This window comes from Bubalus kerabau, chromosome 9, assembly GCF_029407905.1.
Source record: "Bubalus kerabau isolate K-KA32 ecotype Philippines breed swamp buffalo chromosome 9, PCC_UOA_SB_1v2, whole genome shotgun sequence".
In the NCBI taxonomy this organism is placed as follows: domain Eukaryota; kingdom Metazoa; phylum Chordata; class Mammalia; order Artiodactyla; family Bovidae; genus Bubalus; species Bubalus kerabau.
The window spans coordinates 40,342,471-40,356,215 of NC_073632.1; the positions used below are offsets into that span (position 1 = coordinate 40,342,471).

The following is a 13,745-nucleotide window of genomic DNA, read 5'->3' on the forward strand; positions in this document are numbered from 1 at the left end:
GTCTTTGTAAATAATAGTAAAGCTCTTTTTAGTTGCCTATGCTGAGATTTGACACCAATAACTTTTCTCCTTTTCCTTTTTGGATCCCGTATCTTTGTCATGTGTGGTATGAAGGATTGCTAAATGAAATAAAAGTGGTCTTTCTTTCAGAAGCACATGACTTCAAGTTATTTCAGCTGAAGCCCTTGAATAGAATAAGTAGTGAAAGCCAAATGCCTATATATACACAATGTATCTGTACATTTATTTGACCTTTCTGCCTTTATTAAAGTATTTTCACATACTTCATCTCATTCCATTATAGTATCATTAAAAATCATCTTAAGCAGCTACTTACTTGTAGAATTGGCTTTAGATTTCTCTTGTTACACTCAACTTACTCTTGTATTAACGAACCTCCCATTCAGGTGATCTTAAGGCAGTCACCATAATTTTCTGTAGACAAGATTGGCACTATTGATAAGGAACTCATTGATATTTTTGAGTCAGTATAGATATACATGTGTGTATACACACACACACGTGAGCTAAAATTTTTTGTCTTCCCCCCAAAATTTGACATTTTACATGGTAGACAGAAATTGTTGAAAAGCTAGAAGTAAAATTCAGACAATTTAACTCTTTGTTTGCTGCCTTGGTTCTAATAATAATTTATTAAAAAATTAGAGGAAAATACTTTTTCCCTAATCTATTTTGTTCTGATAATTGTATTTAAAATAAAGAAAAATAAATGTTTGTAAATTTCTTCTAAAATGGGACTCTCCTATTGCTTTCTAGGAATGATCTCAGTATTGTGTAATACCTTCTTGAAAGAAAAATCATATCTTTTTATAACTGAAATAAGAAAGATTTATTAGCATTGTCTCATTTGATGGCTTCCCTGGTAGCTCAGACAGTAAAGAATCTGCCTGCAATGCAGGAGACCCAGGTTCAGTCCCTGGGTTGGGAAGATCCTCTGGAGAAGGGAATTTACACACTCTAGTATTCTTGCCTGGAAAATTCCATGGACACAGGAGCCTGACGGGCTGCAGTCCATAGACTCACAAAGAGTCAGACAAGACTCAGTGACTAACACTTTCCCTTTTCTTTTCTTTTCATTTTTTGTTGCTGTTGTTCAGTCACTAAGTTATGTCCGACTCTTTGTAACTGCATGGACTGCAACTTGCCAGACTTCCCTCTCCTTCACCATCTCCTGGAGTTTGCTCAAACTCATGTCCACTGAGTTAGTGATGCCATCCAACCCTCTCATCTCTTGTCCCCTTCTCCCCCTGCCTTCAATCTGTCCCAGCATCAGGGTCTCTTCCAGTGAGTTGGCTCTTGGCCTCAGATGGCCAAAATATTGGAGCTTCAGCATCAGTCTGTCCAATTATTCGAATATTCATGGTTGGTTTCCTTTAGGATTGACTAGTTTGATCTCCTCTCAGTCCAAGGGACTCTCGAGAGTCTTCTTCACCCCAACAGTTTGAAAGCGTCAATTCATTTACCCATAGGTAATCACTGGAGTTCAAAATTCAGTGACCTCTATTAATCTGAAACAGAAAACTTGGAAGTTAAATAAACAGAAACCAGAAAATAGAGAACTTCTCATCAGTCAGCAGGGTAAAGAAAACAAGAAAACTAGATCCAATAATTATGTGTGGTCAGCTGCTTGTGGTCACAGATAACAGAGATAATGTCTGATCAAGAGTTGGCCAAGATCTGTGATCCAGAGCAGCAAGCTTGACATGATAGCAAAGAAGAGAGTTGACCAACCAGAGAAAAAGAAGTTACCTAGGATGCCTTTGCATGGTAGAAGACAACATGACTAAATTATTCTAGTGGCTCCTGTCTGAGGTCACAATAATGTCACATTTAAGACAGTTAAACAATCAAGTGTGAATTAGGGAGCAAGCAGTAAAAGTAGACTGGTTACTTATGTAACTTACAGGGTCATTTGCTAAGGCAAAAACAGGATTGTGTGGTCTTTTCAGGTCACAACCAGTGCTAACATCTGTAAGTTCTGGTAGAGAACAAGTTAAATTGTCACACCAGTACCTTGATTTTAGTCCTAAGAAAGCCCCAGCACATAGTAGGATTTGTCTATTTTACCAGTGTTGCTCCTTACTCAAAGAACTAAGTGGCTCCTGATTTTATTAATGGAATAAATAGATGAAATAGGATGTGATGTGTTTTTCTAATTGAAATTGTTTTAATAAAAGTTGTTATACATTGGACCTGAAAGAAATTAGATAAAGCACAAAAGAAACTAGATTGTGGCCAAGCATTAGCTTTTATAAAATTTGGAAGAGTAATCCATTATACTACTAATTACTACTTATTTCCATAGTGAATATGAGAAAAGGCTATAAAGTTATTTTAGAACCCTGTAAGCTTGTGAAATAATATTAAATGTCTGAAAGACAGACAATTTAAAGCAAACATAGTCTACAGTTTACTTTATAGGCAACTATTTGTATATGCTTTGTTTTTAATTGATCTTGAGTATGAAAGAGTTGTAGCAGTAGTATCTCTACAGAATCTAAAGATTTGTATATTTCAGGTGGAAAGGCAAAAACAAATAGCGCATAAAAATCTGAGGTTCACCCTGTACAAATTGGGATTTACTAGTATTATGAATCGTATATGTTCTCTAGTAGGTGTTCAGTTAACGTATTTCATCAGTGCTAGGGTGGCATTAATGATAAGGTACATTTTTATTTTATATAATTTTTGGAAGGAAAATATGCTGCAAGTTCAGTTTGACACAGTGCTTTAGCAACAGTCTTGCTTGAGCTATGGATTACTCTCACTAGTCCCATTATTTGTTCTTAAGTATTTGATCATTTTGGTAAGTGTCCTGGCTTTGATTGCATTGCTTTATTTAGTACACAATAAGCAGTTCCTTTGTAAGTAAAAAAACAGCTTTAATTACTTATAGATATCTACTTTTCTTAATTCACATAAAACACTGCACATAACTTTGCAAGAAATAAATTAAAATCATCATTCCAGAAATGAATACTTGCTTCACTGATTTCAGAATTATACCCTGAAACTGTTTCTGTTTTTCTGGGTACCAAGACAGAAACAATGCCAAAATAAATTGGTTTTTCAATGCCAAACTATAATGTAACATTTCAAAAGTATTTTAAATGTCATTTAAACTTAGCACTATTTCAACTTGTACATAATACTGTTGAAATGACATATGAATAGTCTTGACTAAATTTGCACATATACAGACAGTAAAAACTATATCATTCATGCAGCCTGGCTGACTGCAGTTTATAGGACATCATCATTTGTAAAGCAAATAAAAATTCCCAAACTCTTAATTTCAGTGATATGAGAATTTGCAAAAATGTGAATCTTAGAATTTATGAAATAAGGTAACTCATACGTTAGTTGGAAGTGATGTTAGCTATATCTGAAACTGTTGGAGAATTCAGTGATGCCTAAGATTAGGATGTTTATATAATAATAACAATAATATTATTATTTTTTGACACGAAACCACTAAAGATTCTTAATCTTTTTCTTTAGCTTAAAACCAGAGATAGATACATTAGTAGCTTGAAAAAGAAATGCCAGAAGGAGTCTGAACAGAATAAAGAAAAGCAGAGAAGAATTGAGACCTTGGAAAAGTATCTGGCTGATCTTCCAACTCTTGATGATGTGCAGAGTCAGAGTCTACAGGTAACGTGAAATAAAATGCTGATCTTTAAATGGCAGAAAACATATTCTTTTTTGAATTGACTCTTTGACATCTGAAATTTATAGTTTTTCATTCATTTTGTATTAAAATTTTGGGTTGTATATTTGGCTAATTGTAAGTTAAATCTGTGTGCTTAATTGCTGTTTTTAGGATTAACTTTAATTAGAAACTTTGTTCATTTAAGCATGAATAGCTCTTTCTTGTTCTTAATGAATACGTGGTTTCCTGCCAATGAACCTGTGACTTAACTCTCTCACTGTTCTACTCTATAGTTTCTAAGCCACTGATACCCCACTCCATGCACACACCACATGCACCTCAGTTCTGACTTTTCCCAGTATTCTCTGGGAGCCACCAAGGCTTAACAAGACCCTTTTGGACTATCTTTCTAGATACTTGTCTTGTTTTTATCATTCTTCTTAATCTTTCCATAAATTCTTTCTTATACTTTAATCTATGACCTCCATTCACTCCTCTGACTCCTGACTGTTTTCCTTTCTTAGCAATATCTCATCCAAAGTCCTTTTACCAACTCTGGAGAGGCCTTTCCTCTTGAGGCCTTATTTGTAAATGCTACAGATTCAGAGTAGTCCAAATCTGTAATGTGTTAAATGTGTTGTGGACATTTGCTAGTATCTAAACCTACTCTTTAGTCTTTTCTCAAAGTCTTTCTGATCATGGGATTTTCAATTTCCATACTATTGATATTTGAGGGCAAGGAATATTTTGTTGTTTGACTCTATCCTGGGTGTTAAAGGATGCTTAATAACATTTCTGGCCTCTGTCTACTGGATGCCAGTAGCACTGCTCCTTCTCTTCCCTCTAAACCAAAAATGTCTACAGACTTTTCCAAATGTCTCCCGCAGGGAGTGGAGGGGTGAGAATTGTTGATCTAATCCATGGTGTATCATTCTGTAGACTTTAGACCTATAGCACATTCTCTGTTTACATTAATTTATAAGTTGTAAAACTAAGAGAGGGTGATATCATGAAGGAACTAAAGAAGGACCCACAAGGGTTTGAGCAGGAACAGACAGGACCGTAGATTTTAAAATGTGTGTTCATACCGCATTATACCCATTAGGATGGCTAATATCTAAAAAACAGAAAGTAACAAGCATTGGTGGTGATGTGGAGAAATTCTAATTCCTCATGCACTGCTGGTGGGAATGGAGTATGGTGCAGCTGCTGTTGTAAACCATATGGCAGTCCTCAAAAATATTAAAAACAGAATTATTATATGCTCCATTAATTCCGCTTCTGGGTGTATACTAAAAATAATGGAAAGCAGAGTCTCAAACAGATGTTCATTCACAATGTGTGTTCATAACAGCGATATTTCCAATACCCAGAATGTAGAGGCAGCTCAAGTGTCCATCAGTGGACGAATGGATGATCAAACTGTGATGTATACATACATTATAGCCTTAAAAAGGAACGACTTTCTTACACATACTATAACATGGGTGAACCTGTGGACATTTGCTAAGTGAAATAAGCCAATCACAAAGATAAATAGATTAAAGATAAATGAATCAGAGAAAAATAGGTATGAGGTACCTAAAGTAATCAAATTCATAGAGACATAAAGACAGAAAGTCAAAGAGAGGGGAGATGTAGATGGAGAGTTGTTAATGGATAGAAAATTTGTTTTGCAAGATGAAAAGAGTTCTGGTGATTAGTTTACGACAATGTGAATGTACTGAACTCTACTGAATTGTACACTTAAAAATGGTTATTAAGATGGTAGATTTTATGTTAGTATATTTTGCCACAATTAAAAATAGAATTATACCCCCAAACTGAGATTATTCACCTTTCTCTCTATGGCTTCCAGAAATTTCTGACTGTATTCTCCTCTTCATAATCCCATTCTCTAGGCTACCTTTATGCAAAGAAAGAGATAAAGTGTTAAGTGCTTTACCTGAGATGAAGATAGTGTGATTTTAACAATCAGTCCACTAATTCTTGAGAGCCTGGTATCGATTTCTAGTAGGAATACATTTAATATTCTTTGTGTTATGAACTCTAAAAAATTTCTCTTTAGCTTCAAGTTCTAGAAGAAAAAAACAAGAATTTGCAAGAGACTTTGATAGATGTGGAAAAAAAGCTTGAAGAGTTCAAAAAACAGTATCAAGAAAAAGAGGCACAGCTAATATGCCAGAAAAAGAAAGAAAAGGAGTTGGTAACTACAGTTCAGAGGTAAGAAACCCTCAGTAATCCTTTTATATTATTCTTTCTTTTTCAAAGAGCATTTTCACTTAAAATGCATTAATTTATAATTGGTGCTCTACTATTTTTCTTAAAGATGTACTGTTGATAACCAAAAGTATTATGTCATCGAAACAGATTGTCTCAGTTGCAGTTTATTTGATCCAATGTACTGACATCTTGGTTTTAGACGATTTTAGATGAGAATATTAAAAAAGACACCAGTTGAAAACAGGAAGCATTAACACAAACCCTTTATCTAATGGCTTTGTCAAAGAGTAAGTAAAAATTCTAAATAACAAAAAGCGGGGCAGCCGGACTGCACCCTTTAATGGGACCGTCCAAGTAACTGGTCCCGTTTCACCTGACCGCAGAGTAACAGCTGCGGCTCTTTGCCAGGCACCTTCCAAGTTTTCTCACGTTCTCTTGCCTCACAGGACTCTTCTAATTTAATATAGTTAGAACTGCAGTGCATATTATTTGCTTGCATATTTTGTTAATGTAAATGAAAATTGATATTAGATTCCTGAAAAACCTGGAAAACGAGGCAGTATATTCATCTACATATACTCTGTTTTTTAGAACTTAAAAAACCTTAATAGATGATCAACTGTTAGTAGTAAAACTATCTTAAAGAGAAAAACAACAAAGCAACAAAAAACTGAATTTGAGAAAGACACTCTTAATGCTTGTATCAATTATGTATAACTCAACCAAACTTTTTAGTCAAAATCCTTCAGATAATTCTATGTTAATATTGCTTTACTACTATTTTCTAAGTCTTAAATATGTCTCGTCTACATTTTCCCCTTGGATTTCAGTGCAGAAAACCTCTGATTTCTAGGACAATTCAGTCATCAGTGTCTCTAATCTCAGCTTCAAAAAAATCCATACACCTTTGACTCTACCTTTATTTTTCTCCTGTTTTCTGCTTTCTTAATCCTAAATTTCTTTCTATTACTCCACTTCTTATATCCTATTCTCTAGTCTCAAAACAGCTTCCTGACCTCTGTTAATTCAACCACATATCTTTCTTTAATCTTACTACAAAAGGCCAAGGGATAATGCATTTGTTCTGTTTTATAGAGTGTTACAGTCATAAACTCAAGCTGTGTTTTTATGAGCAGAACTAGGAACACCTGAAAATAATTTGAATGTTTATTTTGTTCCATTGTGTGTTTTTACATATTTGGTATGATTTTATACCTTCTCTTTTATTTTGATTTTCTCTTTTATTATGCTTTTGGAGAACATTGAGCTTGGTATTCTTGATTTGGAAAGATTTAGTTTAGTGCATTTCAGAATTCATTTTCCATATCTTCAGTATCTTCATCCTGAGATGACATCATCCCAGGAAATGTCTCTTGATTTCTAATAAACTTAAAGGACCAGAGAAGGTGTTCTAAAATTGTTCAGTACTTGTATGCCTATAGTGTCACCTGACTTTGGGGGTAGGAATGTTATTTCAGTTTCCTCAACTATATGATGTAGTTAGTATTCCTTAAGTTTCAGAAGAATTTAAGATGTATTATGTGATTATAAATTATATCATTACATTGATCTGTTTTTATATACTATTCCCAAGTTTCCTGCTTTGTGAATATGTAAGAGCCTTTGGGATTTAAAAAGGAGGCAAACGTTTTTCACTTAGAAATGAAAATCTTAAGTAAAATATGTGGAAGGGATTCACAGTTATGCAGTAGTTGGTACCTTTGCTGTTCAAGAGATTTATCACTTTTCTAAATGAGCATGCTTCATAACATAAACAAAATGAGAATGTATACATGAAGGAATACTTTTTGATATTTTTACATGACAGAGTACATTTTTCCTTCCACATCACTGACTCTTTTGTTTTCTTCTTAATGAGAAGCCTTAACAGTTTTGATGTAATTTATTTTTCTTGAAATGTTTGTAATAAATACATAGAAATAGTATCTTAACACTGAATTGGGACAAAAACATTCTGAGATAGAAATAACATATTTTTTCACTCTTAGACTGAAAAAGCAGATACTTTTATGACAAGTAACAGTATATTACAAAGCCGTACAGTATATTTATAATATGTAAAAACTTCTCTGGTGCCGTTATTTATGAACACATCTGAATACCTCATTTTACTATTTCTGACTGTCAGTTCTTTGTCCACAGGCTAGATATGGCATTGCTTCTTTATGAGGGATATGGAAGGGGAGACAAAACATGACAGCCGTAATAGTTGAAAGAGGAAAATAGTGAAAATATAAAAATCCACATTAAAGGAATTCTGTTTCTTTTAGTAGGCTGCAACTCTTGACTATGACTACATGCTAAAGTAAAACTATTTCTAGGTGTCTTGCTGTTTTGTTTTGGTTTGGGTCGTTGTTTCTTTTAACCTAAATACTACTCTTCCTTTCTCAAAGCTAACACCTACCCCCCTGCCCTTATCTTTTTTTCTTAATATACCAGAGGGGCTTCCTTTTTTGTTTCCTCATAAATGCAACTCTGTGCCAAGCATAGCATGAGGAATTGCTATGTCACATAATAAATGTATAAGATTATTGCTTTTCAAAGAGGAGGCCCCACTCAACATCCAGTACAGATTCTGGTCACCACCACACCGATCATACCTGTTGGGCCAACACACACTGAGGAAAGACATGGCAGGAATCCATACTAAAAACAGCCCTTGCATCAAAAAAATTATATTCAGACAGACTACACAGAGATACTCCCACAAAACAGCCCTTCAAGACCTTTAGGTAACTGTTTCTCCTAAACTCACACAGTTAGAGAAATATAAGTAAAATGCAGAAGCAAAGGAACCGCTCCCAATTAAAAGATCAAGAGAATTCCCTAAAGGAATAAACAATGAAACTGACCTTTCCAGTCTATTACATCCCAGGTTCAGAATGAAGTTAATAAGAATGCTGAAGGAAATTTTAAAAAGCTGTTGATAGAAATGCAGATTATTATAAAAAGGGACTGGATTGTTGCTTTCATTCATGAAGGAGAAATGTAATTCTGCTGATGTAAGTAACATATCTTTACGAACAAACTGCTGCTGAACTCAGAATGAAGGGCAAAAGACATACATCCATATTCTTAGGCTCCCTGCCACAGTCATCTTAATCAAGGAGCTCGCCTTTTGGGAAGGAGGGAAAGAACAGAATTTAGATTGCGGAGCTCAGATTAGGGTCACGAGGGACTTTGCTAGGGCCGAAGGATTTCACATACTAAGCAAATCTGGTCTTGAATCTGGTCTCACATTTGCTGTTTCTGAAAAGATGATCAACCTGCATTATATTTTTTACTTGTAAGAAATATAAGTACTCAAACTTATTCATCTACTCTCTGTAGGTTTTTATTATTGCTTGCTTAAATTATAGACCCTAAGAAGAGACTTCATTTATGTTGAAGTCATCTACCAAAATCAGCACATAGAGCTTATTTTCTTCATATAATTATGTCTCTCTAAAACAGTTTGCAGCAAAAAGTAGAAAGATGCCTTGAAGATGGAATTCGCCTTCCCATGTTAGATGCAAAACAGCTTCAGAATGAAAATGATAACCTGAGACAACAAAATGAGAACGCCAATAAGGTCAGTACATATCTTTAATAGCGAGCTTTGACAGTGAAATCTGTAGATATGTGTGTGCATATATATAACTTATTTACTTTGATTTATATTTTTACTAATATTTAGCAGCTTTTATGGAGAAGGCAATGCCACCCCACTCCAGTGCTCTTGCCTGGAAAATCCCATGGACGGAGGAGCCTGGTGGGCTACACAGTCCATGGGGTCGCTAAGAGTCCGACACGACTGAGCGACTTCACTTTCACTTTTCACTTTCATGCATCGGAGAAGGAAATGGCAACCCACTCCAGTGTTCTCGCCTGGAGAATCCCAGGGACGGGGGAGCCTGATGGGCTGCCATCTATGGGGTCGCACAGAGTCGGACACGACTGAAGTGACTTAGCAGCAGCAGCAGTAGCAGCTTTTATAGAATTTTTAGTTTGAATGTCTTTATTAGGAAAGAAAATAGCAATTTAAGTAACTGTAAATTAAATCCAAACTAAAGAAGTTATGTTATTTCTTAGCAAAAACAAAAGGATATCTTTTTCTTTCCTAAATTATTCAAAATCTGTTTCAAACTTACTATTTTTTAAATATTTATTTATTTGGTTGTGCCGGGTCTTATTTGTGGCTCACAGGATCCTTAGTTGTGGCATCAAACTCTTGGTTGGGGTGGTATCTAATTCCCCGACCAGGGATCAAAACCGGCTCCCTTGCATTGGGAGCACAGAGTTTTAGCCACTGGACCATCAGGGAAGTTCCTCAAATTTGTTTTTATAAAATGTAAAGATTAAAAGTTTATCAAGAACTAGAGTAAGGCATTCGCAGTTTTGTTTATGTGTGATCTAAATCATATGGCTATTTAAAGGATGCTTTGTATAAATACTTCAGTAAAAAAAAAATCACATTTTGATTTTTTTTTTTAATTCATGATTCTGTGTGCTTTTGTTTTCTTGAAATTTGGTAGTTCTAAAAAAGAAATGAAAAAAAAATTTGATTCAGACTGATATATTTCCTGTGTTCTAGATAATAGATAGCCAACAAGATGAGATTGACAGAATGATTTTGGAAATTCAGGTAAGGAATATTTTGTACATTTTTAATCAAGCTGTATGCTCAATTACATATCTAAAAATATAAAAGCATATATGTTTTGTGTAAAAATATTAATAACACTGGAGATGACATTATAAATTCTTTAATATTAATCTTTCAGTTTTTTAGAATAAAAATGATTCTTGGTAAATCATTTCTTCAAAAAATCATTCTCTGTTCCTTACCTTGCCTCTTGTCAACTGGGTGTAGTCTCTCTCTACTACTGAGAACACATTTGAGTAAGACCATCAATGATGTGCTATTTAAAGACAACGGACTGTTTTTAGTTCATTGTGACTGGGCAAGAACCCACCCCTCCTACTAATTCTATATGTTGTTTTCTGTATTATCAAAGTATAACACTGCATATTTGTGTCTGTTCCTCCTACTTATTTTCTTCACAGACTACTGTAGATCACCTACTATCTAGAGCTTAGAGTGTCTGACCCATAATACAAACCAAAATTTGTAGATTAAGTGGATTTTCATTCTTTTATTGATTTGCCAAATATTTACTGAGCCCCTGCATATATGCCAGGTACTGTTCTTAGCACTGGAGGTTCATCAGTGAACAAAGCAAGTCCCTGGCCATTTTAGTGGGGTGAGTTGGAGAAATGGAAGAATAATGCCAAGTAGAGAAGTGAAGTGAAAGTCTCTCAGTCGTGTCCGACTCTTTGTGACCCCATGGACTATCCAGTCCATGGAATTCTCCAGGCCAGAATACTGGAGTGGGTAGCTGTTCCCTTCTCCAGGGGATCTTCCCAACCCAGGGTTCAAACCCACGTCTCCCGTGTTGCAGGCAGATTTTTTACCAACTGAGCCACCAGGGAAGCCCCAAGAAGAAATATGTGCTATTATTTTTTTAAAAAAATTAAAAAATAAATTATTAAAAAAAAAACAGACAGAGGGCAATGACAGATCATGTTGCATTAGATACAGCGGCCATGAAGTTTTCCCCCAGTAAGTCACATTTGGACATAGATTTGCAGGGAATTAATTAACCAGGGGAAGAACATTCCAGGCAGAGAGAGCAGCCAGTGCCCTGAGTGTGGCTGTGCCCTGAGTGTGCTCCCTGACGAACAGGAAGGCAGCTGGTGTGGAGAGACCTGCTTGTGAAACCCAGTGAGAGCTGACCGGTGGGAGAAAGTAGCCCAGGGCCACATCACACAAGGGGATATTATGTCTTCGTGTTTTATTCTTCAGGTGATAGGAAACCATTGGACGAGTTATGCTGAATACATTTTTATTTTTATATCTCCTGATAGGAGTATTCTCAAAGCTGGAGATAAAAAAGAATTACATAAGTGGTTTGAACATCAGAATTTATGGACAGTCTGCTTTGTCTTTTGACCATGTTAAGTGATCTATCAATGTGATCAAATACTAGTCCAGTTCAGCAAGTATGTGGACTTACTGGATTGATTCACAGAGGTTATACTTTTTAATGTGTATTCCTTCAGTTGTTCTATAAGCCATTCAAATTGAGAGATGGTTGGTTTCCTCAGCCATTATCTAACTTCTTATCACGGACAACAGTGAAAAGAATTTCTATTTTATTTGGTAACATTTTCCAAGAAGTAAATCCAATAAAAACGATCTCAATGCAAATTAAGGACAGTCAGCTTTGTCCTTTGGCATTGAAAACCTTTTATAGTCATTTAAAAATATTTATGTTTGGTTACTCTGGATCTTGGTTGCTGTGTGCAGGCTTTCTCTAGTTGCAGCAAGCAGGGCCTGCTCTTGATTGCGATGCTTGGGCTTCTCACTGCAGTGGCTTCTCTTATTGCAGAGCATGGGCTCTAAGTTCCTGGGCTTCTGTAGTTGTGGCTCGAGGATTCTAGAGGGAGGGCTTAGTACTGGTAGTATGTGGGGTTAGTTGCTCCGCAGCATGTGGGATCTTCCCTGACCAGGGATTGCATCTGTGTTCCCTGCGTTGGCAGGCAGATTCTTACCCACTGTACCACCAGGGAAGTCCTTATAATTCTTTTATAATGGGAAGTTTGTCTCTTTTGCCACATTTATTTACATCAATATGGATTCATGGCTATGTTTTATACCTTGGGTTATGATTTAATACTATTGTACTTTGTTGCTCACATTGTTCCAGTTTGGGGCATTGGCAGCTCTTTCATTTGACTCATGTGTCCTTTTGGATTACTTCCTCTCCCTACCACTTCTGTGTGTGTGTGTGTTAGCACAAGAAGTCTTTCTATCTAGGAAAAAAAAATTGTTTTTAATAGAGGTTAAGTTTTAAACTCAGGTAATCTTTCTGTTTTTACTCTCTTGCTAACCCTAAAACTCCATAATAACTAGCAAAATTCCACTATTATGATCATGCCCTATTTCTTTATTCTGGTACTTTCACAGGCATTGGTGAATATTATCTTGGAAGTGAATATTGTCAAGATAGAAAATCCTAGAAGATTTTGAAGTTCTTTAAGCAGTGAAAAATGCCTATGCTTACTACAGGAAAATTTAGCAGAAAAAGGAGTTCTTAGGCCCATGGATATATTTTTTAAGAATACTGCAGAAAAATCCCTTCAAAGGAATATTTAAATATCTAAAAAACATCTTTGAAACATACATTTATTTTACTTTTGATCAACTTTAATAGTTTTTGGTGATATAAAACTCATTTCCAGGGATTGGACCCTAATATATAATCTGTCTGTAGAGTTTGATTTATTAGGAGCCAGTGAAGTCATTGTTTGGAGTGAGGTTACCCACTGATGGTAATTATTCATAGAAATATAATAGTCATTAGCATCCTCTGAAAGTCAGTTCTAACACGGTTGTCTATGTAGTTGAAACATTCTTTAAGTCAGATAAGATGCTTCTGTGTTACTAGCTTTTCTTAGCTCTCCAGTACATAATATTAATAGTCTCTTTCCATTTTTTAACTATTCCCTTTAAGGTAAAAATGACATTCTTGTTATTTAAAAGTCCAAGCAATACAAAAGTGTCATCCTCCCTATCCTGTTCTACTCTTCACTCCAGAGATAACTAGTTACAAAATTGTATCTTTGTAGACATTTTCCTATGCATTCACTTAAATGTGATTCTTTATATGTTTGTATTTAAATAGCGAGATAATATAATAAATATTGTTTTGTGCTGTACATGTTTTTTCATCTAATAATATATACTGATCATTTCATGTCAGTAAATTCAAAACTACTTCATTCT

At 35.2% G+C, this 13,745-nt stretch overlaps 1 protein-coding gene across 11 annotated transcripts in view; it reads left to right on the forward strand.

Annotated features, from left to right (window-relative positions):
- CEP85L (centrosomal protein 85 like) overlaps positions 1-13,745 on the forward strand; it is a 140,740-nt gene that overhangs the window by 111,281 nt on the left and 15,714 nt on the right. For all 11 annotated transcript variants that reach the window (XM_055535063.1, XM_055535066.1, XM_055535073.1 and 8 more), the window contains 4 exons: positions 3,523-3,675; positions 5,742-5,896; positions 9,371-9,488; positions 10,491-10,541. In XM_055535063.1, coding sequence (XP_055391038.1) covers positions 3,523-3,675; positions 5,742-5,896; positions 9,371-9,488; positions 10,491-10,541 — 477 coding nt within the window. The remainder of the gene's footprint in view (positions 1-3,522; positions 3,676-5,741; positions 5,897-9,370; positions 9,489-10,490; positions 10,542-13,745) is intronic.